A 27899-nucleotide genomic window follows, 5' to 3' on the forward strand; every position below is an offset into this window, starting at 1 on the left:
GGATCCATTTTCTCCACGCCCACCATCGGTTCCTGTTCCACCGTCCTCAGCGATGTAACGACTATTAATTTTCTCTACCGAAGATGAATCAGCGCCCTTTAATCCGTTTCCTTTTAGGCTTTCAAAGATTTGATCTATTTAGTTGGTATCTCTAACATTGAGATTCTTGGTTTTTTTATTCAAAATGATTTTGGTGTTGTGTCAACTAACGTGTGAAGGGCCCCCTAAGGGTATATGTGTGTATCTTAGGGTATTATCAATTCATGTACAATGATGCATTGCTCTCTCTCTTTCTCTCTGCTTAATAAATACGGTTACAATTTAAGGCACTATTTAAAGCACTACAAATACACTTCGAGTCCAATCAATTCCTTAAGCGCTATGGGGCGCTACACATCTTTCTCCCTTCAACTTTGAACAAAATATAAATCTCATGTAAGTCCTATATGTACAGGCTAAAAATTGTATGCTTGTGGTATTGTGTGGGGAGTCTTCCGCTCACTGCTGCTCCCCAATCCGATATGATATCTGATTTATGTTTGACTAGCTCGCTTCGCGCTCGACGTTGGCCTGACGCCCACGCTGGGATCGTAGAAGTAGACGCTGGGCGACCACGGTCTCTTGGCTCCGGCCAGCATCTCCGGATGGCTGGTGCGCGCCACGGTCTTGCAGTTGCCCACACCCACATCCTCTCCTGGAAAATCATAGCCCAGTGCCTGGGCCCGCAACACAATCTGATGACCCTTTGTCACATCCACATTGGCCACCACAGCGGCTTGGTGTCGGTAGCTGTAAAAGCGATTCCTTAAATTTCCATCCAGGTAAATCTGTGTATGGAAAAAGCTGATTTTAGAGAAGTTTTCTTTGCGAAAATAGTAAGGGTTTGCCTTACCTCGTAGCCGCCGATGCCGGCACAGTCCTGCAGCTCCCATCTGATGTAGAGCGCGGTACAGCCCAGACTGGAGACAGCGGTGATGGTCACGGGGAAGCTATCACCCGGCGCATTGCCCGAACAGTTGGCCGTCACATCCTACGGAAAATTGTTACAGAATCTCCTCGAAGAAGCAATCAATTGTTGCATCTTACCCTGGCCTTTGCCTTATTGTTGCACAGCACATGGTCCATGACTTCCAAATCCATAATCATGGAGTCGATAAAGCATTTCTAGAATAAAGTTTTTGCATCAAAGAAAACGTCGATGGTCGGGGATCTCAATCGCTTACCATTTCACAAGCTGGATCGGCTATGGCCGATCGCAGAGTCTTGGACACTGTTTGGCATTCGTTATCGCACCTGAGGGCACGACAATGGCAGCACTGGCATTTTCCTCCTTCCTTCGGATCAACCTTTGGTCTGCTTGCTGCCTCTGAGCACGGACCTGACTGCGATGGTCCCAGAGTTGGCCCTTTGGCGGCGTCACAGGCTCCGCAGTCCACCAGGGCCTGGCGCAGGAGCTTCTCGCACAGCTGACGTGCCTGTGGGCTGAGCTGTCCGTCGGGCAGGAGATGGCCAAAATCGCCGGCACAGAGCTGCTGCTTGCTATCCGTCTGTTTGTAGGACTCTACGTTCACACAGGTCTCCGTTTTCAAGGGCTCAGTCGATGGACAGGGCGCAATCGTTGGACACGGAGCCGGTTTGGGGCTTGGCTGCTGGGGTGGAGAAGGATCTTGAGAGGGACAGGGCGCAATCGTTGGACATGGAGCCGATTTGGTGCTTGGCTGCTGGGGTGGACAAGGATCTTGAGAGGGACAGGGCGCAATCGTTGGAGATGGATCCGTTTTGGGGCATGGCTGCTTGGATTGACATGGATCTTGAGAGGGACAGGGGTCAATCTTTGGAATGGGCTCCATCGTTGGACATGGATCCGTTTTGGGGCATGGCTGCTTGGATTGAAATGGATCTTGAGACGGACAGGGCTCAACTCTAGATGGCCCCATGCTGGCACATGAACCGCTGAACTTGTCATGATCTTGGCTGTGGCAGGGTTCTATAACCTGCTGCAATATATCCTCACACAAGTCGCACTCTTCTGGACCGGGTTCCTCCAGTATCTTCTTCATTTGTTCCATGAGATTGCATTCGCTTGTCATATCCATAAAGTCATCGCCGATGCCGCACCCCTGGCCATCTGCATCCTTGAATATCGTGGATTCCGCTGGAGGCAGCGACTTGGCACAGGCATCTTCTGCATCGGAGTCAGTGTCCGTTTCGAGTTCGTAGATCTCCAACTCTGGCAGCTGTTTGGGTTCCTCTTGCAAGATGCACTGGCGCACGGCATCGTCCAGCTGTTCGAAGCAATAGATGCGGCGCCTGTCAGTCGAATCTTTACCATTCTCGTTGGGCTGCTGGGCGTCACACTTTTGCTGGGCGGTGCAGCACTCCTCGAAGGTGGGCTTTGGTGGCTGCACCTCGTCCTGCGGCGCCACGGCGCGCTCTTCCTCCATGCGCAGCAAAAGGGCCAGCTCCCGGAAGAGGTTCTGTATCATGGCCGGACGATCCTCGTTGCAATCACAGTCGGCGGCTTCGCTCAGCTGCTGCACCATGTCCAAGATGCGCTCCTTGCGGCTCTCCACAATCAGCTCCTTGCAGGGGGCATCCGTATAATCTGTGTAGGCCGATGTGTCCGGACTGCAATAGTAACCGGACTCGCTAGCCTTATCCGTAGATGGTTCGCGGCAGCTCTTCATTTCCATGGATGTATTGTCAGCAGATTTATCGCTACAGCTCTTCGTTGGCGGCTCATCTTTGTACACCCCGCAGATTTCAATGTTCACCCCAGATGTAACAATCTTGGAGTGCTTGCATTGGGACTCATCCCCACCATAGCCGGTCTTGTCGGATAGCCCACAGATGCCACAGGGGCACTGACCCGACGCATTTTCCCCTTGGTCCAGGTTGTAGAGGCTGGTGATGATCGGCAGCGATTCTTCCTGTTGGCAGGAGAACATCGGCGATGATTTGTACGACAATCTGCGGCTGCTCTTCGTCTTGACGGTGGAGCTGAAGGAGACGCAGTCCTGAAAGTCATCTTGATCCTCCCGCTGCACACGCCTGGGCCTCTGCGTGGGCTGCGACTGAGGGCTCGGTTGGCTCTTCGTTTTGGTATTGGACTTGCACTGCGACTTGCATGTGCACGAGGACTTCAGGCACTTGATCTGCAGTGGCTTGGGAATCGGTGCATCGCGCACAGAGCTTCTAAGAGACTGCATGGGATCGTGGGGCGGTGGACATATCTCACAAACATTGCACTGCTCGGAGTTCTCTGGCATCTCCTCATTCCCGTACTGGACGTGGCCTTCTTCGTGAGGAGCCTTATCGAGATTTGCGTTGTTAAAGGACTTCTGGTCCGGGGAGCACAGGCAGGTGATCTTGTTCACGATGGATCGTGATCGGGAGGTGCCCGAGGTCTGCTCATCAATCCCAAACGACGATGGGAGTTGATGTTGATGTGTGCTCACATCTGAAAATATGGGCTCCAAATTGCCGGCAGAATTTACACCCAGCAAACTGGTTTGGATGCCACATGAGGCATGAATGGCGCTAGTTTCTATTAGGCCTCTGGATGAGCACGGATTTGAAACGACCTGGGATTCACAAGGATTAATGTGTGTCTTCGTTGAGCTAAGATCTGCCATAACAGGCCTCGATAAACGGGAACCTGCAGAGGCCTTCCATGGGCAAGAACCTGCCATCGATGAACAGGGACCTGCAGAGGCCTTCGATGAACAGGGATCTGCAGAGGCCTTCGATGGACAGGGATCTACAAAGATCTTCGATAGACAAGGATCTGCCAAAGCCTTCGATAAACAAGGCTCTACCATCATAGGTTTCGATAAACAAGGCTCTGCCATCATAGCTCTTGATGAACAAGGATCTGCCATAGCCTTCGAGAAACAAGGCTCTACCATCGCAGGTTTCGATAAACAAGGCTCTGCCATCATAGCTCTTGATGAACAAGGATCTGCCATAGCCTTCGATAAACAAGGCTCTACCATCACAGGTTTCGATAAACAAGGCTCTTCCATCATAGCTCTTGATGAACAAGGATCTGCCATAGCCTTCGAGAAACAAGGCTCTACCATCACAGGTTTCGATAAACAAGGCTCTGCCATCGTAGCTCTTGATGAACAAGGATCTGCCATAGCCTTCGAGATACAAGGCTCTACCATCGCAGGTTTCGATAAACAAGGCTCTGCCATCATAGCTCTTGATGAACAAGGATCTGCCATAGCCTTCGATAAACAAGGCTGTACCATCATAGCCCTTGATGAACAAGGATCTGCCATAACTCTCGATGAGCAAGGATCTGCCATCAGAGTCCTCGATGAACAGGGATCTGCCGAGGCCTTCGATGAACAGGGATCTACAGTGGCCTTCGATGAACAGGGATCTACAGTGGCCTTCGATAAACGACGCTCTACCATCATATCCCTTATTATACAAGGAACCGACTTAATCTTTGATGAGCAAGGATCTGCCATCACTGCCCTCGATGAACACGGATCTGCACTGATCTTCGATGAGCAAGGATCTGCAACGGCCTTCGATGGGCAAGGATCTGCTACAGCATTCGATAGACTCGTAGCCGGACAAGAGCTTACACTCGTTTTGGTGCCACAAATGGCGTTACTCCTGAGTCCTTTAGATGATGCAGCACCTGCAAGAGCTGTCGAGGCGCACAGATCAACGCTCGTGACAGGACACGAACTGGAGCAAGGATCCTCTTTATCAGCGCAATTGGAGACACTCTGCATGCCCTTGGATGAAAGAGACATATCTATGGTGCTTGTAATCGGGCAAGTACTGGCTGGAGTTGAATAATGTTTTCCTTGAGTGGCAAGTGTCGTGACCTTGGATGAATTCTGAGTAGGGCAACGACAACTGCTGGCGGGATCTGTCTCCTCATCATTCGCGGTCCACTGAACGCCGCAGGTATCCGCATTCGACATGACTGTACGTTGGACATTCGGATTCGGTGCCCAAGCCGGCAAATTGCTCTGGTGCTGACCGCCACAAAGGAGAGACTCGCAAGTGAGGGGCTGCGGATCACTGGCAAATGGTGGCCTGTTGTCTGCTCTGGACAAACAGCGACGAAGACTGCATCCACATGATGAAGGTCTGTTCGACCGGACTATGTTCTTTGTGGTACTTTGACAGGGCGAATAATTAGTTTTCGATGTTCCACCGCCGCATGAACATGCCCCGCGACTGCTCGATGGACTGTCCGCTGTATGGTAGTCATCCGATGTTGGCAAGTCTCCTTTTGAGGCCTTCGAACTGCATGGACATGCGTTACGACTGCTGGTTGGACTGGTTGGATTCCCTATTGTGGTCTTTGAATTGCATGAACAGGCCCCACGACTGCTAGCTGGACTGGGTGCCGATGTGGGCAAGTCTCCTTTTGTCGCCTTCGAACTGCATGAGCATGCCCTGCTGCTGCTGGTTGGCACGTCTCCTGTTGTGGCCGGACATGCGCCGCGACTGGTGGTAGGATTGCTTTCAGTAGGGTAGATTGTTTCGTCCGTTTCAGATGTGGCCAAACCGCATAGATCCGCGCATAGTCCATCGCACCGCATAAACTGTGTGGGATATGTGAACTTGTTCATGGGTTGCATGTGGGTCTGTGAGGGCCTGTCCTTCATGAGCTTTTCGCGTTCGTGTATGTAATGATCGTTCACGTAGGAGGATTCCGTCTGCGAGTCCTGGCTGCTGCGGTTACCCTCAGATCGGGCATCCGAGGATCTTTTAGACATGGGCTTGTGGTGTTCGCGGAGATACGACATCTCCGTCTGGGATGGCCTGTTGCGGGAGCCTGCTGCTGCTGCGCAGCTCAATGGACACTGCTGTCTCTGCTGTCTCTGCTGTCGGAGGCGCGATTGGTCGGTCTGAGATTCCTGGGGGCGGGTGCGGTTGTTGTTGCAGGTCTGGTGTCGGCACTCGTCCTGCATATACGTCAGAGCTGGGTAATCTGCGGATGAGACGGGAGAAAGAAAAAGAGACCGGTTAGATGTGGATTTTTGGATTCTATGGCGAACACTTTATTCTTTTTCGGATCTTTCGGATTCCTGAGGGATGCCTTTGGTGTGCGGATAGGGTGTGAGGAGCTCCTTGATTTCCGAAAGCTGCACCTCGCGTCCGCGGATCATGTCCGGCGCTGACCACATCTCGCAGTGGTACAACTCGAGGAACTTTGCCTCTGCCTTCTCCCGGCACGGACACAAGTCAAACGAAGAGGTCGTACTGCAGTTCTCCCTGTCCTCGAAGCTGGTGAAGATTGTGCCGCGAGTGATGCAGCGGCACACCTTCACCTGTTCGTGCTGCACATTGTCCTCGAAGGAGCGCGGTTTCCAGGCGCACTGGCAACAGCCGCAGTTCCCCGGACAGAACACATTCCCCTCATCGTCCACGATGGGGCTGGGATCGTAGCGGCACGGCGAACAATTGGAGAACTCCTTGTGCTGCGGCCGTGCCAGAAAGTAACGCTTTGCCGCTGGCACCGCAGGCGCCACCGCCGGCTCTGGCACAGGTGTCTCAATCTTTGGTGTCGGCGGCGGTGTCAGCGAATGCTCCGAGGGCTCTTTCATGGTCACTACCGACTCTTCAGACGCCGCCTCCGACTCTGTCTCGCTCTCCAGCACTACGGGCGGTGGTGGCGCCGGCTCTGGTTCTGGTTCCACTATGGGTTCTATCTCTATGGGTCGTTCCACTATGGGTGGCATCGGTGGCTCAGGAACTGGTTCCGGCATCGAACAGGGCTTCGAACAGGGTATGGCTGTGATCGAGATGACCTCCCGCGAGTCCTGCTCGAACCAGCACGTGTGTGTGCAGCGGCATTGGGTCACCACGCGGGATGTGCTATCGCCACAGCTGCCCATAAAGGAGGGATCCTGATCGTACGTGTAGAACCTATCGCTGTCTGTTTGACATGTGCCACACGACTCCGAGTCGCATGTCTTGTATTGTTCGGTGAAAATTCCCCCTGCGTCATACGAGTCGCATGCTAAGAACTTTTTGCTGTCGGATTTACCTGAGCCAAGTTTCGTCGCACCGATGGATCTGCACTCGCATATGGAGGCCTGAATCTGCTGTCGATGCTGGTGCTGTTGCTGTTGCTGGTGCTCCTGGTGCTGCTGTTTCCCAGGGCAACTGGAGGTCAATTGTCTGGTGCGCGGATCGAACTGCAGGGGCATCTGAACGGTCACCGGCTGTCCAGTGACGCGGCCGCACGTCGCAGACTGCTTGTCATCGTTCACCACCAGGGTGGTGGTTATCTCCAGAGTAAAGCCGATGGGTCGACTCGGAGGGGACATCTCGTTCAGGCTACTCAACATCATTTGGATGTTGGCGGCGGTCCGTTCCAGGGCACAGCGCATGGCCTCCGCGTCGTGGCCCGGCTCCCCGGGACTCCCACAGTCCTCGTTCGAGCTCTGGCAGTCGAAGAACGTGTCCTGCTCAGAGCGTGGCGACATGGACGCAAATTGTCGCACGAACAGCTCGCGCATGTTGGAGTAAGGGAAAGCGCCTCCCGCGGCTCTGGCCAACATTCGTCCCGCTTGATTCTCATCCATGTCGCAAGAACGGTTCGAACTGATTTTTCCCAATATTTTCCGAACTTACATGAAAATTTTATTGTGTGTTATGGTGTTGCCTACTCAACTAAAACTAAAATTATGACAAAAATCGAGAGCAAAACTAAACTGAATGACAGTTTACAGAATTTCATCCGATTCGATTGCTTTGTTTGGCGATAAATGGATATAGGAACGATAGATACACTTATCGTTAGGGGGACACACGCAAGTTCGAAAGACAAGAAAAACGTATTCAGTGGATATACTTTTTATATGTGTAATCAATCTACTTCAAACATTCAACGGCAAATGGGGAAAATATTAAATTTCTTCTGCTTTCTTCGCTTAGTTTTCGGTGTGTTCATGCTTGAACCAGCGCACCTTCCGCATGGAGGAGGAAGACTTCCTGCTCTTGGCCTTGTACCTGTCTCCGGCAGCGCCAGGAGCGCCGGCACCACATTGACGACAACCACTGGCCACCCCAGCCCTCGGCTGGTAGATGTTCATCTTCACTTGACCGCTGTCGGGATTCAGTTTGATTGGGAGCTTGAGAGTCACCGGGTCGCCGCGCAGACTGTACTGGCGATTCTTGGGGCAGATGCAGGTCTCCTCCGTTTTGAGAGTGACAGATACCTCCAGCGTGGCTGGATAGTAGTTCAGCTCGTGGGGGGGAGGATTGCGGCCAGCGGGTGCCACGGCCGAGCCATAGCAACGGAGTAGGTTCTGGGTGGCGTAGAGAGCCCGCTCCAAGACGGCACGCATCTGGCCAGGATCCTTCAGACTGCTGACCACCTTGCAAACATCCCCACCAGAGACACTATTATCCTCACACTCAGTATCGCTAATACAGTCGTAGAAGCGGTCCTGAACCCTGTCCCTGTAACTCTTACAATGGCACTTGTTCGTGGTACACTTAGTCATCGTCAGGCAATGAAAAGCAAATGAAGAATTTGGAATTTTATCAGAGGAAAAATTAACTGATTTTGTCTGTAACGAGGCTATGATCTGCTACGCATGGCCTCCCATGATCGGAAAGGAAAACAAATACTCGTATGTGTCAATCGAGGTATTTATTTTGACATTTGAAGGAACAATGGCTAAAACTCTATCACTGATTCAATTGCTGCATTTTTTCCAACCGTTCATGGTAGTATCTGAAGAGAATCTCTGCGGCCTTGAGAGAACGGGCCAGGACATCTCGCTTGTCGATGGGACCGGCAAAACGAGTGAATGGCTGGTGAACCACCTCGTAGGCATAGCCCAAAATATAATCCTCTGTCTCGCTTTCACTACCCTGGCAATCGTAGAAGTGGTCCATCTTGTTATTCGAATTGAACGTGGAAATGCGTTTGGGAATTTTGAATTTTAATAATGAATTTTGAGAATAACTTGAATCAAGTCTGATGCAACGAAACTAAAGTCTAGGCAACTGTGAGCGTCGCCCCAACGATAGACACGATAGAAACGAATCGAAACGAAGGTAATCGTAGACTGTGCTGTAATTTAAGCACTATGTTGGTTGACTTCTTGGTACGCCCATTATTTCGAGGGCATGATTTGGTCGACGCACATGAGTGAAGAGTGAAGGGGAATCCTTTTTCTCGTCCGCCTTTTCTTGCATTTCCTGCTCTTTCGCCTTCTGGCAGTGGAAGACAATCAGGCGCTCGTTGATACGCTCCGTGATCTTTTTCATCGTGAATGAAATTTTTGGCTTGAAGATCGCATTCAAGTCGCGCACAGCTCCAAACGCATTGGCGAACAGCTCGAAGCTGTCGATGGGATGGGGTCGCGGCACCCAGTACAGATCCTGCACCAGTTCGATGCTATCGCGAAAGGACTCGCTGGTCTCCCACTTGCGCAGCAGGCGAGCCCTAAAGCGATCCACGTCCTGCACCTCCGACTGCAGCAGCTCAACAAAGCCGCGTGTACGTTCCGGCAACAACATCAGACGCTGCTCCACATCCACACGGTCGCATTGGATGCCGCAATCCGAGGTCTGGGGCGTGGCCTGCACATCCTGGACGCATGTGGATATCGGATCCGTTTGGACAATGGCGCGGCACACTCGTTCGAACTTCAATTCCACAATACTCGCGTGCTGCGATCGGAAGGACAGTGCCGATGTGTCCGAGTGGACGGTGTAAATAGAATTCATCGAGTAGAAGCTGCTGCTGGAGGGATTCCGCTGGAGGGCACGGCTGCGCACTCGTCCGCGATAGATGCGTCTATAGATGTGGCGTTTGAGCATGTTCCGCTTGTGTCGCACCGAATAGAGTTTCTCTTTCGGCTCCACCTCTGGGGGCGCTATGCCCTCATCGATTTCATAGAAGGAATCCATTGAAACAGGTGCTTCGGGAGCAGGAAGTTCTTCGATGGAAGCAGGGCCTGCGCTGATCGTCTCCACGGGAGCTGGAGCCTCGGCGAGAGGCTTACTGATACTTTCCTCGATACTTTCCTCATCATCGCTCTCGTTCAGATTGATGCCATGCAAAAGTCGATATCGGCGTATTGCTGCCATCGCTTTGGCCTTTGACCTGCCTGTTGGTCTCGGTGGTGCTTCCGGTACTTGAGGAGCAGCTCCACCCTCCCTGCGCACATCACCTTCTCCCTCTCCGTCTGTGCCCCCACAGACCATCTCATTGGACTTGCAGGAATACATGGTACTCACCTCGGACGAGTTCTTGGAAGCGAGTATGTGATCTGCCAGCTGCTTCACGCTGCATGCTATCGCCTGGAATTTCTTCTGAGAGGGTATATCCGCTTCGCTGTGTCGTTGCTAAACGGAAAAACAAACAAGAGAGGGAAATCTATGAGTCTCAGCCTGGCACACCTGGCACACCTGTCGTCCTGTAACCCACCTCGACATCGCGCAGGATACAGCCCAATCCGAGGCTTGCGGACTGCAAATCCTTGATCTCCTCCCGTTTGGCCCGCTTGGCCGGACTGTCGTAGAGCTCGTGCGCCAGGCTAAAGCCCTCCGGGATGACACCAATTTCGCGCTCCATGCGCTGGCACAGCTCATCCTTGGTGCGCAGCTCATCCTCCAGGCAACGGGCGCGCTCCTCGGACTCCTTCAACTGCGACTCCATCTGACGGATCTTGTTCTCCAGGGTGCCAACCTCCTCTTTGAGCTCCCCGTTTGTGACTTCGATGTGCATGAAGCTCTTGCGAAGATCGTACATCTGGCTGCGCAACGCTTCGGCCTCCTGCTTCAGCGCCTCCTCGGTGCTCGCCTGCAGCTTCTTGGCGAAACTGAGGTCATCGATCAGCGCCTGGCAGCGTCGCTTCTCGTTCTCCAGCGCCACGGCCAACTGTTGCTCCGCCTCCAGCTGCTCCTGGTCCTTGTGGCTCTCCAATTGGCTGCGCAGCACGCGATTGTCCTCGAGGAGATCGCGATGCTCTTTGGTTAGCCGCACCAGGCAGGTCTTCAGTCCCAGTTCGGTCTCCTCCAGCTGTTGGATCTTCTCCGCTGCCGCACGGGAGTCCTCGCGCAGGCAGTCTTGCAGCTGGCCAATCTTCTGCTTGAGGCACACCTCCTTGGCCAGATACACCTCCTCGCGCTCCTTGTACTCCTGCTCCTGCTCGGCCCAGTGGGAGTCGGCCGACTCCATGGCCTCGTAGTGGCGCGAGTCGAGTGCCTTCAGCTGGCTGCGCAGCTCCTTCACCTCTTCCCTGAGGAAGATCACCTCCCGAGCGTCGCAGCTGTGGCGTGGACTCTCCCCTTGGCTGAGAGTGTCCTCGCTGCCATTGCACTGTCCGGAGTACAGGCGGGGACTATCGGCGGACATGTTGTTGCCCATTCTGGCCAGAGCCAAGAGGCGCCAGATCAGCAAAAGTGGCAGAGATCGACGCAGTGCCTCCAACTGTCGCTTCGTTCGCTGACGCTCCTCGTGCAGATGCTCCAGCTGCGTCTCGGCGGCACCCAAGTCCTCTCTCAGAATCAGGCACTCGGCCCGGCAGTCCTTGTACTTGGCACTCAATGCTTCCTTGCTGAACTCTAGCTCTACGTTCCGCTGCCGGGTGATCTCTAGTTCCACCTCGTTGCGCTGCAGATGCAGCCGCGTGTCGTTCTCCGCCTCCTCAAACTCACACTTGGCCTCCTCCAAGAGGGCGTTCTCCTCGACCAGCTGCCGCACTCGATCGCTCAGCTCTCGGGCCTCCTTCTCCAGCAGCACCTCTCGCTGCAGTCGCTGCGACAGATGCTGGGCCTGCACCTCCCCGGCGCTCTCGTAGACCAGCACCTTACGCTCCAGCTGGTCCAGGCGCTCCTGGTAGTACTGCAGATGCGGGTGCTGGTACGCTGCGGAGGATGTGGACAGATCGCACTCTACAAAGACGCCGCTTTCGCTGAGGCTGCTGCTCTGCCAGGCGGCACTCGATGATCGCTTGCTGGGCGTTGGCGGGGCACTGGGCGGGGCACAGCAATTGCTGTACGGCTGTACAGTGGCAACAATCCTATTGTTGCTTTGTGTGTGCCGCAGACGCTGATCTGCTTTCGTCTGTAAATGAATGTAAATTTTTAATTGTTAATTGAATTTTGCGTGTATTTCGAAAAAACTTTGCTTTTCGGATTTAAGTGTATGGCTGGATTGTAAAAATATATATTTATATCCGGTATACCCTAGGGCTGGTCAGTTCGAGAACTGACGGAATGGCCAGTGCCTGCTACACACCTGTTCGGCTGACGGCATCATGGCATCCAGATCCAATTGCTGGACGCACTGCAGCAACTGTTGCAAACAGCGTTTGTCCCTGTCCTCCAGGTGCTGTGCGGATTCCTCCAGCAGGTTCTGCAGTCGCTGGCAGTGACCCTCGCAGGTGCTGTCCATCTGGTGGGGCGAATTCGAATTAGATCTTGTACATCTCCAACTGTTTATTTGCTCAAATTATCATCAAAGTGAATGCTTCGCTTCACACAGCACACAGCACTCTCCCCTCCTGCCTTCGTCTCTAACATTTTTGCTAATTTCACTTTGCTTCTCTAATAAATAATTACTTTTCGGTTGTTGCAATTAAGCGAATGAATTTGATTTTCAAGCTGAACGACTTTACAGCCAGCTGGTTTCGAACTGAAAGACGGCTGAAAACTGTTTGGCGCGTTCGGCTCTAAAAATCAAAAAGGTATCAAAACCAAAGAAACGAAACGAAGGATGAAAATACAAAGATAGACCTGTGCTATACCCTATAACAACCAGAGATAAGCACAATTACTCAATGAAGAGAAAGGTGTCTCATTTGGGGAGTTCTCGCAATAATCTGTTCATTATTTCTAATGATGTTATAGGGATGTATGGGCTTACAAGGTTACAAGCCCCCTGTAAGAGGGGAAAGATCTAATGACAGGCTACAGGACATATTGTGATTCTAATGTGTGTCTTAATGGTATCTTTTAAGTTCTTCTTACTAACTATTCAATCAAATTTAAGGTGCCTTAAAGTTTATGTCTCAATTTCCTTACAAAGTGCTCTTTGCACTGCTTGCTCTATAATATCTGTAGCATTAGCCCAACATACTCTACATTTAGAGGGTACATTTGGGCCTAAGGCGTGGGTCAAACAAAGGCTTAGCCCCTATATGAGTAATAGGCAATAAAACACAAACAAAATCGAATGCAAAAGCGTAGATGGTGTCCCCACTTAGGGTCGTCTCTGCCACCTTATAAGCAAAACATATTAGGCACTTGATACTGTTTTTGGTTAAAGCAACTCTTAGGATGAAGTAACCCTCTATGGAGAGGCAGAGCCACTAACCGTAGTTGGTCCCAGTCTGTCTGTGTATTCAATCATTCAATCAATAGTTAAGTCACACTAACAATTGGAAAGTTTAACCGCAAATACTGGCAATTGGCTTGAATATTTTATAATACAAAAATAATGAGATTGCCATTAACTGGACTCCACTGCACTGCACTGCACTGCTCCACTAAGACAATTTTCAAATTGGAGAAGGAAAAACAAGAGAAAAGATTGCCCGCTGATTGTTAATCGAAACAAGACAATTTCCGCGCTCGCTCTCTGGCAGCTGCCAAAACAAAACTGGCGCCATTGTTCCACACGAAGACCAAAAAGCTGGCCTGGCCAAAAGCTGATCCGCTCAGCGCCACAACGAAGCTCGGTCGGCGTCTATCTAGCTCTCTGACTCGCAATTCATTCATAAAACCAAGAAAAACAGACTCAAAGCCGCTCAGAGCCGTTCGTTGAGTGGTTTCCGCGCCACACACACAAAACCTGCTTTTGAGCGTTTCGGTTTGCACTACCTTATCGCTAACATCCTCTAGTTCGAATATGCGAAACTCGAGAAGTTCGTTCTGTTCGCGCAGCTCGTTGGACTCGTCGCTGATGTGCATTTGCTGCTCCTCGAGCTCCTTGATGCGGTGCATCAGCTCATTGATATGCGTGTGGCTGATGGCCGCCTTCTCGGCACTCTCCAGCTCCTGTTTCATCAGCTGCACTTCGGCCTGCAGACGTTCGTTCTCCTTGTGATACATTTCCGCTTCCTTCTGCAGTTTGTCCAGATCCTGCAGCTGCAAGAATGGAAATGAGGGTGGAAGTGAGTCTATGAGGGCACCTGTTTGGGCTGGCTGTGGCACTTACAGTCTGCCAGATGACACCGCTGTCGGAGCCACTTGAAGGCGGCTGCGGACTAATCGAAGGCGGGGCCGAGGACAGTGCCGAATCCGTATCCGAATTGTGGTCCTAAGTGGCAGAAAGAGAGGGAGTCAAAACAGTGTGTTCCATGGGGATGTTCCACTCACCTTTGTCTTGGCTGCTGCATGGCCATTGAGCAGCGTTGTCATCCATGTGGTGGCCCCATCTGCAATCTGCTGCTGCTTCTGCTGCTGCTGCTGCTGCTCCTTCTGGCTGCTGCTCTTCAATGTTGTGCGCATCTCGAGCGTTGATTTATGCGCATTTTTCGTATTGTTGATTAGCTCAATGTTCTTGAGTTGTGTTATCTGTGCGAGAGGAGGAAAAACGTAAATGCCAGAAGGAAAAACGAATGAGAAAATGTCGTGCCTTAGTTTCATTCCCTTCATTAGTTTTCTCCCCGCCCTGCTTCGCCCCGGCCTGCCCTGCCCCAGAATGGCAATTAACAAAAGAATTTGTTCTGTTCTTGTCTTTTATGGTCTATTCCCTGCTTGGCTTGTACGCTGCGGTCTTCAAATCGAATGTCTTTCTGTGGCTTGGGGCAAGAATAGAACCCGCTTTTGTGGCCCTCCACACGTGTGTGTGTGTGGTGTAAAGAGTTTGGTGAATGGGGGGAGGGGGGGGCCCAACAGTTAACAGTTATGACTTGATTTCTTGCCACACAAAAACAGAGCATTGCTAAAAAGAGCCAAATCATCCAAAGAGACTGTCAGACAGACCGACAGACAGACAGGTTACTTTTGATTTGAACAATGAGCTGTTCCAGAGGCTCGTTCAGGTTCAATGACATTCCCCCCTCTCGCTTTTCGAAAGATCAAAGAGTCAAAGAGTTTTTATGGCTTGTATTGTTATCAAAAGTTTTTGGGTCCAAGGATTGCCCGGTCGTGCCTCCCAAAAGCCTCACGAATTCCAACGCACATTTAAAAACATTCAAACAATTGAATTTTTATATCTGTGGTGTGTCTTCTCTCATCACGAGTTTTCATGGTCACGAAGCCTCGTTTTCCTTTAGCTGATTGTCAGCTAATTAGCCCACTTAAATACCACTCAAAACTCAAACTCGATAATCCACCAATAGCCATCCCCCTGCCATGCCTCACAACTTTAAATCACTTTCCAATCAAGCAACGCCCTGTTATATGTCTTACTTTCATGTCAATTTCCATGTTTTATATAACATCCATAATATAATGGTGCGGCTTGCCTGTGTGTGGCTATTATACGCATAATGCTGTGCTGCATTATGCTAATTTCTGTGTGTGGCAGCGCCTCATTGAACATGTCTACGGGCCAGGCCGCTCCACAGAGAAATCATTAATCAGTTGTGAAACGAGGTAGGGCTCAGCCCAAAAAAAAAACACACACAGCATTTACTCGTATGAGTATTATATCTAAAGAGCACAACCCAGGCGGTGCAATGACCAATCGAGTCTCTGCCTCACTGGGTCCCTGACTCCCCATAAAAGTGCCCACCAGCAACAGCACCGCACAGTTGCGGTCAAAAGAATAGCAGCGAAAAGGGTCTTCAATGAATATTTATGTACCACTTTTCAACACTAAAATAGATAGCACGAATGTCTTGAGAATTCACCATCAAGTGGTCCAAACGACACCAAGACGAGTCTTTTCGGGCGCGAATCCCAGGCAGAAATGCCTAACCGACCGATGGGCGCTGCCGCATTACGTGTCTTGTTTCCAAATGACAGCAAATCCTAAGCATTTTTCGAGGTTTAATTGTATCTAAAGCCAGAAGGAAGACTTTTCCGCATGTATGTTCTTGATCAGACGTCATAGAAGAGTCATAAATAAATGTCTGCCTGTCCCAGATCTAGACGGTTTGATCTATGAGCTAGAGTATAAGTATTTTGTGGACTCCTCTGCTGTTAAAGCCTCGTGTGCCTCGACAAAAACGTTGCTAATGGTATTTGCCTGATCGTAATGATTTCTGAATGTTAGATTCTATCCAAAGGGAGATGACCTTCCAGGTTGAAAATCTTATCACTCCTAGTATCATAACCGCAATTGTATAAACATATATCGTATGCGATCGTATAATTTCCCAAGACAGGCCGGCCCAGAGCTACACTTATGAATACTGAATCCAGAGGCCCAGGGCCCAGGTCTGGAGGCCCAAAATGGAGTTTGGCGTTGGTGTCGCATGCCTGCACGTCTTCACCATCGTCGCGGTCGTCGCCTGGTGATTGGAAATTATCATCAGTTTGATGTCTGAGAGAGCCAGAGGATAGATAGCCCGAGAGACGGCTCTGTCGGCGCGTCTTGGGGTTGGCTAACAGTTATGGTAATTTCTTGAATCGATTCCAAAAGAACTTTTTTGCGTAACGTAACGGACGAGACGCTGAAGTTAACGAACTTCTTGATCAACGTGCTCTGGAGATTAAGCAATTTTACTCCTCCACTCCCCCCATTAACGAGTGTCTCTCTGTCGGTGATCGGGATTACTTTGATGGCTCTATTGATGGTACAATCCGCACATCTCGCATATTCAGATTGCGCTAAATGCAGCGCCAGACGTTGCGAGACGCCACCGATGCCGCTGCCATCAGGTAGATTTCAAGCGCTGGATGGATGGATGGATTGTTTGTAAATCTGTCGACAAACTCTCAACCTGCTGAGCCATATACAACCATATACATACATGCAGGCATCTCCAACGTATGCATAAGGTTTATGTGTTTATGTTTTGCCGTCGGGTTTGTCAGTCTGGGTGTCTGTCTGTTTGCACAAGCCGCGGGCCAAGTGATTGTGATTGTGTGAAATGATTTTCCTTTCTGTACGGACAGGTTTCACTTCGATCTCCAGCGACTGTGGACTGCAGTTTTTAGGCAGCAAACGTCGCAACGTCGCGACGTCAACGTTCCGGGTTCGACTCCCCGGTCCGGTGCACGATTACGTGTCAAGCGGCAGTACAATCTGTAGCCCCAGCAGCAGCTCCATCAAAAGGCATCGGGGACGCGATGCTTTATATACTTATACAGAAAATTTCCTCGTATTTGCATTTGGCATTGTAATTCAGGTTTTCAATCTGAAGTCTGCACAAAAGACATTGCCTTTGATTTGATCTTGCGAAAGCGAAAGTTTATATGCCGCTAATGAATTATATTGTATATCGAAAGACACTACTTCCCAGAGTTTCCCCGGGCCCCGCCCCAGTGGCGCAATCATCGGGGTGGTCTTCGGGTTCTTCATCGAAGCGTAACACTCTGCATCGTTCGGTGGGATACGATAATTGAACTAATGAATGGATTTGAATGGTCTCCGTTGACATGTGGAGATCCCCTTCCAAACCATGTGCATTATGCTTGTTAATTTCTGTCGATATCGCACAACGAACCCCGAGGATTAATCTTTGGGTAGGCAACCATGGAAGATAGTCGGCGAGGCCTTTTCCTTTCGATCTGCGATACCGCAAAAGACAGACAGGCGATTATTCATCTTGAAATGTTGTTACTGTGCGTAACAGAACTGTAAGGCCACCAAAAATTAACAAATTTTGGAGTGCAGATTCTTTTAAATATTATATGTTTGAGCCCCTCCGATCTATTGCCATAAATCATGTTTCGACATCACTTTCATTGCAAATCAAAGCTCATTCCGTATGTACAACACGTTGCATGAGTAATAATTGTGGAATTGCCTGTACAATTCTCGGAATACAATTGTAAAAACTTTATTTAGACTTTGACTTAGACCCTTGTCCAAGGGGGTGTTCGTTCATACCTTGACATCTCGGCGGTTGTAGTAGTAATCCATTGTGTCAGGTGTACAAATATTTATGCATTATATTATGGATGTATATTCCTCTCGGGCAACAAAACAATTAACAATTAACCAAACAGTTTGTCAAGTTTCAAAGTAGTTTTCACCGTGGTAATTTCACTAAAAACACATCAAAATTTATAGACACATTCAACAAAAACGATATATAATTTGCATATGGTTCACATTTCCACAAATTTCACACACACCCCTTTTTTGTTTCCTTTCATGAGTGGTGCTGATGGTGCTGGTGGTTGGGTCTTTTTATTTTGTTTCTTTGGTTTTTTTTTTGTGCTGTGCTGTGCTGTTGTGATTACTTTGCATATTGGAAACGTCCGGCGTGGCGTCTACGAGTATGTCTTGTTTTAGCAACATCATCATCATCATTATCATCATTTTGGTCGCTTCGCTTTTACTGTCGTTTGGCCATGCCGATGCGATGGGGAAGAGGGGGATGACTAAATTTTTGCAGGCAACATAGACACATATCGTATTTAAAATAGCGTTAACATTTTAAAAGCTTTTCACTGACCCCAATTGGTGGTGCCCCACACAGCCCCACAGCACAGCACTCCCCAGAGCCACAGCCACTCCAGCACTCCACCACTCCACCACTGCACTTTCCTTAAAGACTCTTCTGTATATATTTATTGATGCCGCCCGTCTATTGACCATCTTGTTGCCAAGATGACATCGTTTTCCCGATTGCCGCTGCCGCTGCCACTGCCGCCGCTGCACTTTTGCTATATGCAAATTACGGATAGTTTTAGAAAACCAAAGAAACTTCCACACTGGCCGACATCTGAGCATGGATTAAAGACCGATCTGTCTGCGGAAAGGCAAAGCCAACACATCGCAAGTCATGCCTGGATGATCCCTCAAGATGGGGATCGATAGGGGCTGGGTGGCAATATGTTGCCATAACTGATTCTCGATTACTTTTTGGCCCAATCGATAGAAACAATTACGGTACAGGCGGCGATTAATGAACTGTAAAATTGAATTCGATCACTGGAACGGAACGGAACGGTGCAGCAGCGCAACGGCGGATATTTTCTGGTGGAATGGTTGAAACGCCAAAGGGGGACGGGACCGTGTGAAAGTCAATTAATTTTGATTGTTTTTGTTTTTTGGCATATTTCACTAATCTTTTTAGTGCAAATTCGGTGAAATTATGGGTTCGTGTGTGCGTTAAACAATACAAAAGAGAAAGACAGACAAGGCAGGCTGTAAAATAGGTTTTCTGATGATTGTTGTTGGCCCATTCGATTCCAAAAGGCAGTAACAACAACTGAAACCGATTGTTTGTTGTGGTTTTGGGTACGAGTATTGTACAAAAGCATTTTTCTTTTCTTTAGTATTTTTTTGTGTCTGTGGTTCCTTCATTTTTGGCATAGTTACACACAGACAATGCACTTTGATGCTTTGGTTTACTTTTCATTAGCGGCTCTTCAAAAGGGGCTTCACCAAATTAACAGCAAATTTCACCTAATTATGCCACTCGTTGAACCCTGCGTGCACTCCCGGCCCGAGCATTTCTTTTCATTTGATTTGTTAATATAATTCACTTTTTTTCTCCTTTCCCAGTATACACTTGACACCGACTTTGCCGCGAATTGGAAGTGGAATTGTGGTGCCCCGTTGCGCACCTGCGACGCCTGCGTACTCTGAAAACCAACTGACGGGACGGTGCTATCGACGGACGCTATCTGTTGGGCCATTCATGCGAGCCCGAGCCCCGGAGCTGAGCCTCGCACTGCGGTAGAGGCCAGGGTGCCTTTGGCAGAAGGTGAGGCCACTCTCTCGATCTCTCTCTCGCTCTTTGGACATGTGTTGTCTGGAACTCCAATAGTGGAGGAAACATATACATACATGTATGTAGAGCTCTAGAGCACTCTTCTAGAACGCCTCACCTTGTTTTTATACATCTTGTGCACTGCGACAATCGGCTGCGGCTTCGACTGCGGCTGCGACTGCGGCTGCGGCTGCGTCTGCGCGCTCTCTTCTCACTCTCCCCATAAGGTGAGAGAAAGTGAGTGTGAGTGCGAGTGTGACGACGTGCAAAAAAAAAACGGAAAACCGGCTTGCTTAGGCCTGTTCGCTCTCTCTCCTCTCTCTCTATGTCTCTTTTTTGTCCGTTTTGGGGTCTGCGTTGCCTGCGATCCACTTGCAACACTTGCGCTGCTGCTGGTGCGGCTGGTGCCGCTGCAATTGCTGCTGCAAGTTGCTCACGTTTCAGCAGAGCAGGTTTTTTTCTGCTGCTGCTGTGTCTGTTGCTCTGTCTCCTTTCTGTCGAAGCGATTGTTGTCTTTGCCATTCTCATAACTAACGCAAAATTATATCATAGATCATGCCAATAGTGCATAACCGCAGCAGACGACGACAGGACAGGAGAGATACAGATGCAGATCCCGAGACTGATACAGAGATACAGATGGAGATGGAGAAACGCCAGCAAAACAGGTAACAAGAAGGAGAAACCAGACGCGCAGAGGCCGAAGATTGAGATACTCTTAAGGATTGATTATTGTATACTGGTGATCGTTTAGCAATCGATAACTATCGATTATAATCAATGTAGAGATATTTCAACGATTATCTTTGGAAACAATGCGATTTACTCATCAGTATTTGTTCTGTACAGTGCCCAGATCCTGCCGAATGAAGAGAAAACTATATACTATATGGAGTGAACTATCCTCATCCACTATATACAACTCTTATTGTACGATCTTTTTAAAGATACCCTCTATAAAGAGTATAGTATACAAAAAATACAGCTACATCTGTAGCTACAGAGATACATATCTGCAAGAGAGCTCTTAACATTTAACCCAAGTCTCGAAAATGCTGGCGGCACAAGTTCAAGTGCTGCCGCACAGCCCCCGAACCCGAGCCCGAACCCGAATCCGAACCCGATTCCGAATCCAAATCAGAGTCCCACTCCAGCCCCAACACATTCCCCCCCACAAGATACAGTCAGGCTGGCAGTCAGACAACGACTTACCTCAGGTGTAACTTGAGCCTGGTGTATGGGATTCGGTATAGCAGTATCTGTATCTGGTTCGTTTTTAGCTTTTGTTGCTTTGGTTGAAGATATTGTTGAAGTTGTAGTTGGGATCGTTGTGGGTTTCTTTGGCTTTTGGCTCGTTTCGTTCGTTTTGTGTTTCATTTTGGCTTCATTCGAGGGCCTCTTCTTGGGGCCGCCGGGTGGGCTCTGCAATGTCAACAAATCCTTTTTCAGTTGTCCTATATTACGTTCTTTGGTTTTGATTTCCTCTAGCTGAAAGTCAAATAAATTAATTAGCAAACCCCTTTAGATACATGTATGTATGTATGTATGTACAGAAATGTTTGTATATATGTAGATTTCAATGTGAAATATGAAAAGTTGCCTGAACCGCTTCTCTCGAATGTTGTGGTTGTTTGTTTGTGTCTCTTCTACGAGAAGTGTGTACGCACAACTTACCAAACGTGTTATTTCAATTTTGGCTGATTTTTGTATGTGAGTCAATCGGTTTTCATATGCATTCTTCAATTGCCGCATATCGGCAGCCTTGAGTCTATCTGCCTGCCCAATAATCTGCAAGAAATTGTCATATCACATGAGCGTTCCACTAATCAACCACTAATAAAGCCCCCCGGCAGCCACGGCGGTAGGGGGGCCAAAAGCAAGCCAATCCATGCTGTTAGTTTGCACTTTGCGATTAGGTGGCGCGCATCCATTAACCAAACGAGACACAGAAACACACATATATACACACATCGGAAATAACTGGAAAAAGGGGTTATCTAGGGCATAACCGAAGCTTTGGATGCCCTTGCAGAAGTTGAAAGAGAGCGAAAGGACGAAAAACAGCCGATAGGCGCTGCTGTAGGATGCGCGAGTATAAGATAATTCACATACAGACAGGAATGGAGATTGGTTTGGCTTTTCAACTAATTGAAACTAAGGTATTGTATCGCTAGTGACTCATTTAAAAGAGATTTCTGGTTACTGTAGGGCTGTGTGCCTCAACAAAAACGTTTCGATAGATGGACTTTCAATATATATCCTCTAAAAGCCATTTAGACAGGGTATCCCGAGAGACACAAGATACTGTGCCACACAAAACAATATTTGCTTAACGTCCTGCTGCTGATAGAGCCAGCGCATTAACGAAATTGCCATATTGAAATTGGTGTGGTCTATAAAAACAAAGGTGCCACCGTGTCCGGGCAAACAGTGTGCATTGCAATGTTCATCCAGCGGTTAAAGAACCTACTGCTCCTTGCATGGGTATGCCATTTGGTTGGCCGCACAAGTGAGAGCCGTATACCGCTGAACCTCAAGATGGACTCGAATTTAATGCTGGAGGTGAGCAAGATCTTGTGCAGGGCCCGCATTAAGGTGCTGTTTGTCTACTTTGAGAACGAGACATCGCATCAGCACACCGGACAGATACTGCGGGAGGTAACCAAGTGTGATATATCCTACATATCGCTGAGGTAGGCTTTTGAACATAGAGTCTAGTCCAAGGTGCAATCGCAGCTCATGTCTCGTGTCTGCTGGTGCTGTTGACAGGAACCAATTGCATCCGCTGGAGGCCGTCAAGGATGATGGCATTCTGATGTACATGGTAATGATCATCACGAACATCTCACAGCCCCTGGAACTGTCGCTCATTCGAAAGAAGTCGGCAGCCAAGCATTTGTCTCATGTCTTTCTACTGGTGCGTGATGCGGACACCGTGTCGGATGCCTGGATGAGGGCCAGCTTTCGACAGTTCTGGAAGATCTGGCTCCTCAATATCGTAATCGTCTACTGGCGCAACGATCGCTTGCATGCCTATCGGTATAATCCCTTTACCGACAACTATTTAATCACCGTATCCCATGAGAGGCATCGCCTGCCGACAGTCGGTGAGCTCTTTCCCAAGACCTTACCGGATATGCAACGCAAGCCGCTGAGGATGTGCATCTACAAGGACGACGTTAGGGCTATCTTTCGGCCGAAAGGCTTGATTTTGGGAACGGACGGTCTGATGGCCAGCTATGTGGCCGAACGTTTGAATGCCACAATGATGATCACGCGTCCGCATTCCTACAACTACAATCTCAGCTCGGACATTTGCTTCCTGGAGGTGGCCAAGGAGTACGTTGATGTGGCCATGAATATTCGATTCCTGGCACCCGACACGTTCCAGAGGCTGGCGGAGAACACAGTGGCCCACAACCGAGACGATCTGTGCGTGATTGTTCCGAAGGCCAAGACTGCGCCCATCTTCTGGAACATATTCCGCTCGTTTAGCGGCTGGGTGTGGACCCTCATCCTCGGCTCTGTGCTGCTGGCGAATGTCTTTTGCTATTTGGTCCACCGACAGCCGCATGGCAGAGTGGCTGCAGCAGTGTCCATGCAGCTGTTTGCTGGTGCTCTGAACATGCCGTTGACGAATGTTCCCCGGAGCCACTCTCTCCGGCAATTCCTCATCTTTTGGCTGTACTTTGGGATGCTCATCTGCAGCGCCTTCAAGGGAAACCTCACCAGCATGATGGTCTTTCAACCCTATCTCCCGGACATTGACGATCTGGACGCGTTGGCCCAGTCATCCTACCCCATTCTGATCCGACCGCGACACATCAAGCATATTGAACACTTCTTGACGTTGGGCCACCAGCACGAGGCCAGGATACGGGCGCAGATGATAAAAGTGACGGATGGAGTGCTCAACACCCGGATAGAGCGCAACGATCGTCGGTTTGCGTATTTGGAGAAGTTTCACATTGCCCGTTTTCAGGTGAACAATCGAAAGCATATGGTTCTGGGGCGACCGGTGTTCCACCTGATGGACAGCTGTTTGGTGCCCTTCCATGCCGTCTATATTGTGCCGTATGGATCGCCGTATCTGGGCTTCCTGAACACCCTCATCCGCAGCTCGCATGAGTTTGGGTTTGAGCGCTATTGGGATCGCATTATGAACACTGCGTTCATTCAGTCGGGGGCCAAGGTGGTGCATCGCCGGCACAACAGCAACGATGATCCGGTCGTGCTGAAACTAGAGCACTTTCACGCCGTATTCTCGCTGTGGTTCATCGGCATGGGGCTGGCGTGTGCGGCATTCATCTGGGAGCTGTTAACCCACAACTACAACTGGGCCATAACCAAGCGGCGGCGCTAACGTAGCAGAAGCAGCAGCAGTAGCAACAACAACAACAACAACAACAACGACGCATGCAACAAGAACATGGGGTGACAGATGGGGTGGTCATGTGTGCGATGGCCACTTACCTGGGACTTTTCCTCCTTAGTTTTGTTTGCTTCCTTTAGCACGGCAATTTCGTTTGTCAGTCTTTGGATTTCATAGTTGATCAGGCCATCGGCCGTCGTCACGTGTGTGCTAGTGCTGGCATTGGTGGCCTCGTTGGCCAATTCGTTGGGTTTCTTTGAACCATTACACTTTTTGGTTACGTCCAGCGTATGCTGAAGTTTCTTAACATCGTTCTTCCATTTGCGGCTATCGGCATCATTTTGGGCCCTGAGAATCGCGCAGAAACAAAGGATCGATAAGCGATAAGAATCGATAGCCACCGATAACACTCACCTGAGGGCACGCACTGCTCCTCGTTCTGTGATCAGGCTGGACTTTAGCTCGTTCACCTCCAAACGTAGCTGCTCTGTGAGAGCATTTAGCTTTTGTATGGTGTCCAGATTCTCCTGCAGCTTGCGCTTTATACGCTGCGGTGGGGCCGTTTGCACTTTAGTCGTGGTTACGCCCCCAATGATCACCGGAGGGCGCTCGGTCTTGGCGGGCCTGGTAACGGCTGCATTCTGCACTTTTGCAGCCTCAAAAGTATTTGTGTCCTTGGCTTGCAATTTGCCGCGACACTGCAAATGGATGCCCTCGATACGGGTGCGTTTCTCCTGATTGACTGTATCCCCAACGGATGTCAGGGATGTACTTAGCTTCTTCTTGCGTTTCAGTTTATTTTTGCCGACGACCAGCGTCTGCCAGTCCTCCTGGAAGCTCGCTTGGCCCCTCGATTGGGGCTCTGTTCTACTACGCACTCCTCCTGGCCCGCCATTGTGGGGCTTCAGGATCTGTGGTGCGGTTAATCTCTTCTCATTGAATCCTTTGCTAGAGGTCGTTTTTGTTTGATTTTCAGCCATTTTAATGTATCCTTCGTATACAAAAATGTAGCCGTCGTTTGATTTTTTTTTTGTTTTTAGTTTTTTTAAAAGTTCTGCATTTGCGGTGTGTGGTCCGACCCTGACGAAAGTCTTTGCTATATTTACTTCACCTGGTCATTGATAGATTCGCCTGAATCTCATTCAGGGTTTATCTGGAAATAAAATCAGAACACAATCATTAGAAAAACAATGTTTCTCTCTCATAAAGGGTTCTCTTGGGTGCAATATTCTTGCTTTTTCTTCGCATTTCTTTGGCTTCTGCTTAGCCATTAACTTCTAAGCTCTTTTCTTTCTTCGTTTGCCCCATTCCCTCCTTTCTGTGTGGCATGCAACTAATCAACAAGTTTTTGCCCCCCTTTATTGATTTCCATGGCAGCAGAGCTTTTCTTTCAGTTTTGTGGGAGAGGCCACATACGAGTATGAATGAAATGAAAAGGAAACATCTATTGTAATGGGGGACTAGTTTATGATGTGAATTGTTTTTGGACGGGGGGGGTTTACTAAATAAACTACTCCCAAATGGTCTATCCAAATGACGTCATGTGGCGCGCCTAAAACAATGTTTTAGGGAACCCAAGAGAGCTCTTTGCACGCAATAAAAATGTACATATTTCATGGTAGTTTTTCCCCCCAGACTCTTCAGAAGCCCACTATTAGCAACTAGAGCAAAAATACTTTTGCATTGTTCAAACATCCGTTCGAACAAAAGCATCTACATATATACATATACCATTACTATATAGCAGAGATACGACCAACCGAGTGATCGCGCACATGAGGCCCTCAGTTCATATGGATGATCATCTTTATCAAGGCCACCGATCTTTCTATATATACGCACCTACATACATATATAGAAAATTTGTGTGCACTTGGCAACTTTCCTGAGATTTATGGGAATTTGATTTGTTTTTCCAAAACCAATTTGAAACGCCATAAATTCTGGATAAGTGGTTAAAGTTTTTTAGTGGGGGATCGGATCTAAATATATGGAATGCTGATGTTGCATTTAATTAAATTAAAAATTGTTGCCACAAAGTCCGGCGTGTTAATAAAGTGTTTTTGGGGTCGACACACGCCATGGTGACATCACACGGGCCTTGCCTTGCCTTGCCTTCGTTTCTGGTGTGCGCCCACACCACATTTCCAACATCCACCAGAGACCCCGACCAGACGAAAGACGAAAGATGAAAGTTTTTGCTCTTTATAGTAAGTACATATGTATATTTTCAGACATTTTTCAATTTAATGACACATATTGCCAAACGATGGATGAGTCGTACCATACCGTACGTACAGCCTCCGTTCGACAAATGTATACTTCTTTCATGGCACCCCATTGCTGATTCATTGACGATCACGTATACGCACCATTAACATTCAAATCCTTGCGCAAACGTAGACCAAAGTTTGGCATTTGCCTCGGCGTAATTAACATGAACGAATTTACTGTTTACCAGCTTCACTCACTCCACATTCCACAGCGGGAGACCGACGACTACATATGTTTTGTAATAGTCTTTACAGTTTATTTACTTCTGCTTGTGCGGAAATTGTTTGTTTAGAACTATTAATATTCTTTCTTGCAGTGTAATTTCTCGAATTTCGCAATGACGTCAATACGTTAAATTTTCCGCGCCGCACAGAATAAGTCGAATTTCGTTGGTATGTGGAGCAGTTCTTTACAATCAATTTTCTTATAATTTCTTCCGATTTCGTTCAATCGAATAATTCACAGATACTCGTATAGGTTTTACAGGAAGCTCTGGGTATTACACTTAATTTTAGGTAGCGATTGTGTCGAAAATTATGTTAATTAAGAGGCGTGTGGTTCGTTATGTTAAATTAGTTGCAATCAATTGAAATTAAAATGAAACGTTCTATTCTAATTAAAATTTCGTTTTGCTGGGCGATAGCCAGAGATCTTTCGTTTCGGCCGGACACCGTTTGACTGACTCGCAGACGAGCCGGCGAAGCTTTCGCCAGCTTTCCGTATATTTGTTTAATTAAAGAAAGCTTTGGCATTTATTGATGCAGTGCAGTGTGCCTTGGGCGAGCGTGTGGCTTAGGGGGTGGCAAAGCTTTGCCTGATTGTGCGTGCACAAAAGAACTTCTGACCCAACTGTAGTTGGGGGCGGCGGAGGCGCACACAAAAGCAGCCGTTGGAAGCCGGAAGAGGCAATTTATTGAAAGCTGAATCTTCATATTCATAACAAAAACAAACCATCGACGCGCATGCATACATATATGTATAAATAACCCCAATGAATTGGAATATTTATCTATAAATGCAAGACTAAATGCAGCCTGCCGCTGCCGGCCCCCCAACAGCTGAAACTTTACAAATCACACATAAATTTGACAATGCCCCTAACGACACGATGAATGATGGACACAATTAGAACACACTCGGATTCCAGTCTGTCAACAGCAAAAGGGGGGAACAAACTTGGAAATAGGTTGATGCCTGCCTTATCATCTTATAAGTAGTTTCAATAAACTTTACTCACTCTGAATTTGCATTTGTTTTGTCATGGTAGATCTCTTCTGACTAGAGTCCTGAGCAGCGTTTCGTAATCACTTGGCGAGTTTCGATTGAATATCCATTGACATTTCTTTTGGGTTGTCTTGTCGTTAACAGAAGCCTTGAGCAACTAAAATTCCAATTCCACATTACCGAATTAGATTTAGATCTTCTTCTATTTCCATTTTCAATTTGCCTTTTTGTATGGGCTCTAT

The 27899-nt window shown here is 48.7% G+C and overlaps 3 protein-coding genes across 8 annotated transcripts; 1 reads left to right on the top strand and 2 right to left on the bottom strand.

Moving 5' to 3' along the window:
* Positions 1-137: 137 nt before the first annotated feature.
* LOC6897893 (cytospin-A-like) lies at positions 138-27886 on the bottom strand. Of its 6 annotated transcripts, XM_002137959.4 has the most exons (12): positions 26532-27127; positions 24574-25312; positions 24261-24507; positions 21462-21575; positions 21000-21275; positions 14326-14523; positions 14165-14266; positions 13828-14094; positions 12245-12400; positions 10430-12070; positions 10240-10347; positions 5867-5968 (listed from the first exon to the last, which is right to left on the bottom strand). In XM_002137959.4, the coding sequence occupies exons 2-12, from the start codon at positions 25137-25139 to the stop codon at positions 5954-5956; spliced, it is 3690 nt and encodes a 1229-aa protein (XP_002137995.3). In that variant the 5' UTR covers positions 25140-25312; positions 26532-27127; the 3' UTR covers positions 5867-5953. The 6 variants fall into 6 exon arrangements, with proteins under 6 accessions (XP_002137993.4, XP_002137995.3, XP_003736889.3 ...); XM_003736841.3 differs by lacking the exons at positions 5867-5968; positions 26532-27127 and adding an exon at positions 27671-27886 and having other exon boundaries at positions 8623-10347; XM_015182756.2 differs by lacking the exon at positions 5867-5968 and having other exon boundaries at positions 8623-10347; positions 26532-27129.
* LOC4803017 (uncharacterized) lies at positions 7824-8527 on the bottom strand. Its single transcript, XM_001359782.3, has one exon. It carries the CDS (start codon positions 8490-8492, stop codon positions 7917-7919), a length of 576 nt encoding a protein of 191 aa, XP_001359819.2. The 5' UTR covers positions 8493-8527; the 3' UTR covers positions 7824-7916.
* Ir85a (Ionotropic receptor 85a) lies at positions 22099-24264 on the top strand. Its single transcript, XM_001359784.5, has 2 exons — positions 22099-22480; positions 22557-24264. The coding sequence occupies exons 1-2, from the start codon at positions 22230-22232 to the stop codon at positions 24148-24150; spliced, it is 1845 nt and encodes a 614-aa protein (XP_001359821.3). The 5' UTR covers positions 22099-22229; the 3' UTR covers positions 24151-24264.
* Positions 27887-27899: the final 13 nt, after the last annotated feature.

The sequence above is a fragment of the Drosophila pseudoobscura genome, chromosome 2, assembly GCF_009870125.1.
Source record: "Drosophila pseudoobscura strain MV-25-SWS-2005 chromosome 2, UCI_Dpse_MV25, whole genome shotgun sequence".
In the NCBI taxonomy this organism is placed as follows: domain Eukaryota; kingdom Metazoa; phylum Arthropoda; class Insecta; order Diptera; family Drosophilidae; genus Drosophila; species Drosophila pseudoobscura.

Bases quoted from the DNA above. Each gene is read 5' to 3' on its own strand.
- Ir85a (XM_001359784.5), top strand. From the start codon at position 22,230: ATGTTCATCCAGCGGTTAAAGAACCTACTGCTCCTTGCATGGGTATGC. The intron at 22,481-22,556 runs GTAGGCTTTTGA...TGCTGTTGACAG, and splicing joins ATATCCTACATATCGCTGAG to GAACCAATTGCATCCGCTGG.
- LOC4803017 (XM_001359782.3), bottom strand. From the start codon at position 8,492: ATGACTAAGTGTACCACGAACAAGTGCCATTGTAAGAGTTACAGGGAC.
- LOC6897893 (XM_002137957.4), bottom strand. From the start codon at position 7,568: ATGGATGAGAATCAAGCGGGACGAATGTTGGCCAGAGCCGCGGGAGGC. The intron at 1,031-1,086 runs GTAAGATGCAAC...AATTTTCCGTAG, and splicing joins ACAATAAGGCAAAGGCCAGG to GATGTGACGGCCAACTGTTC. The intron at 828-892 runs GTAAGGCAAACC...TTCCATACACAG, and splicing joins CCGGCATCGGCGGCTACGAG to ATTTACCTGGATGGAAATTT.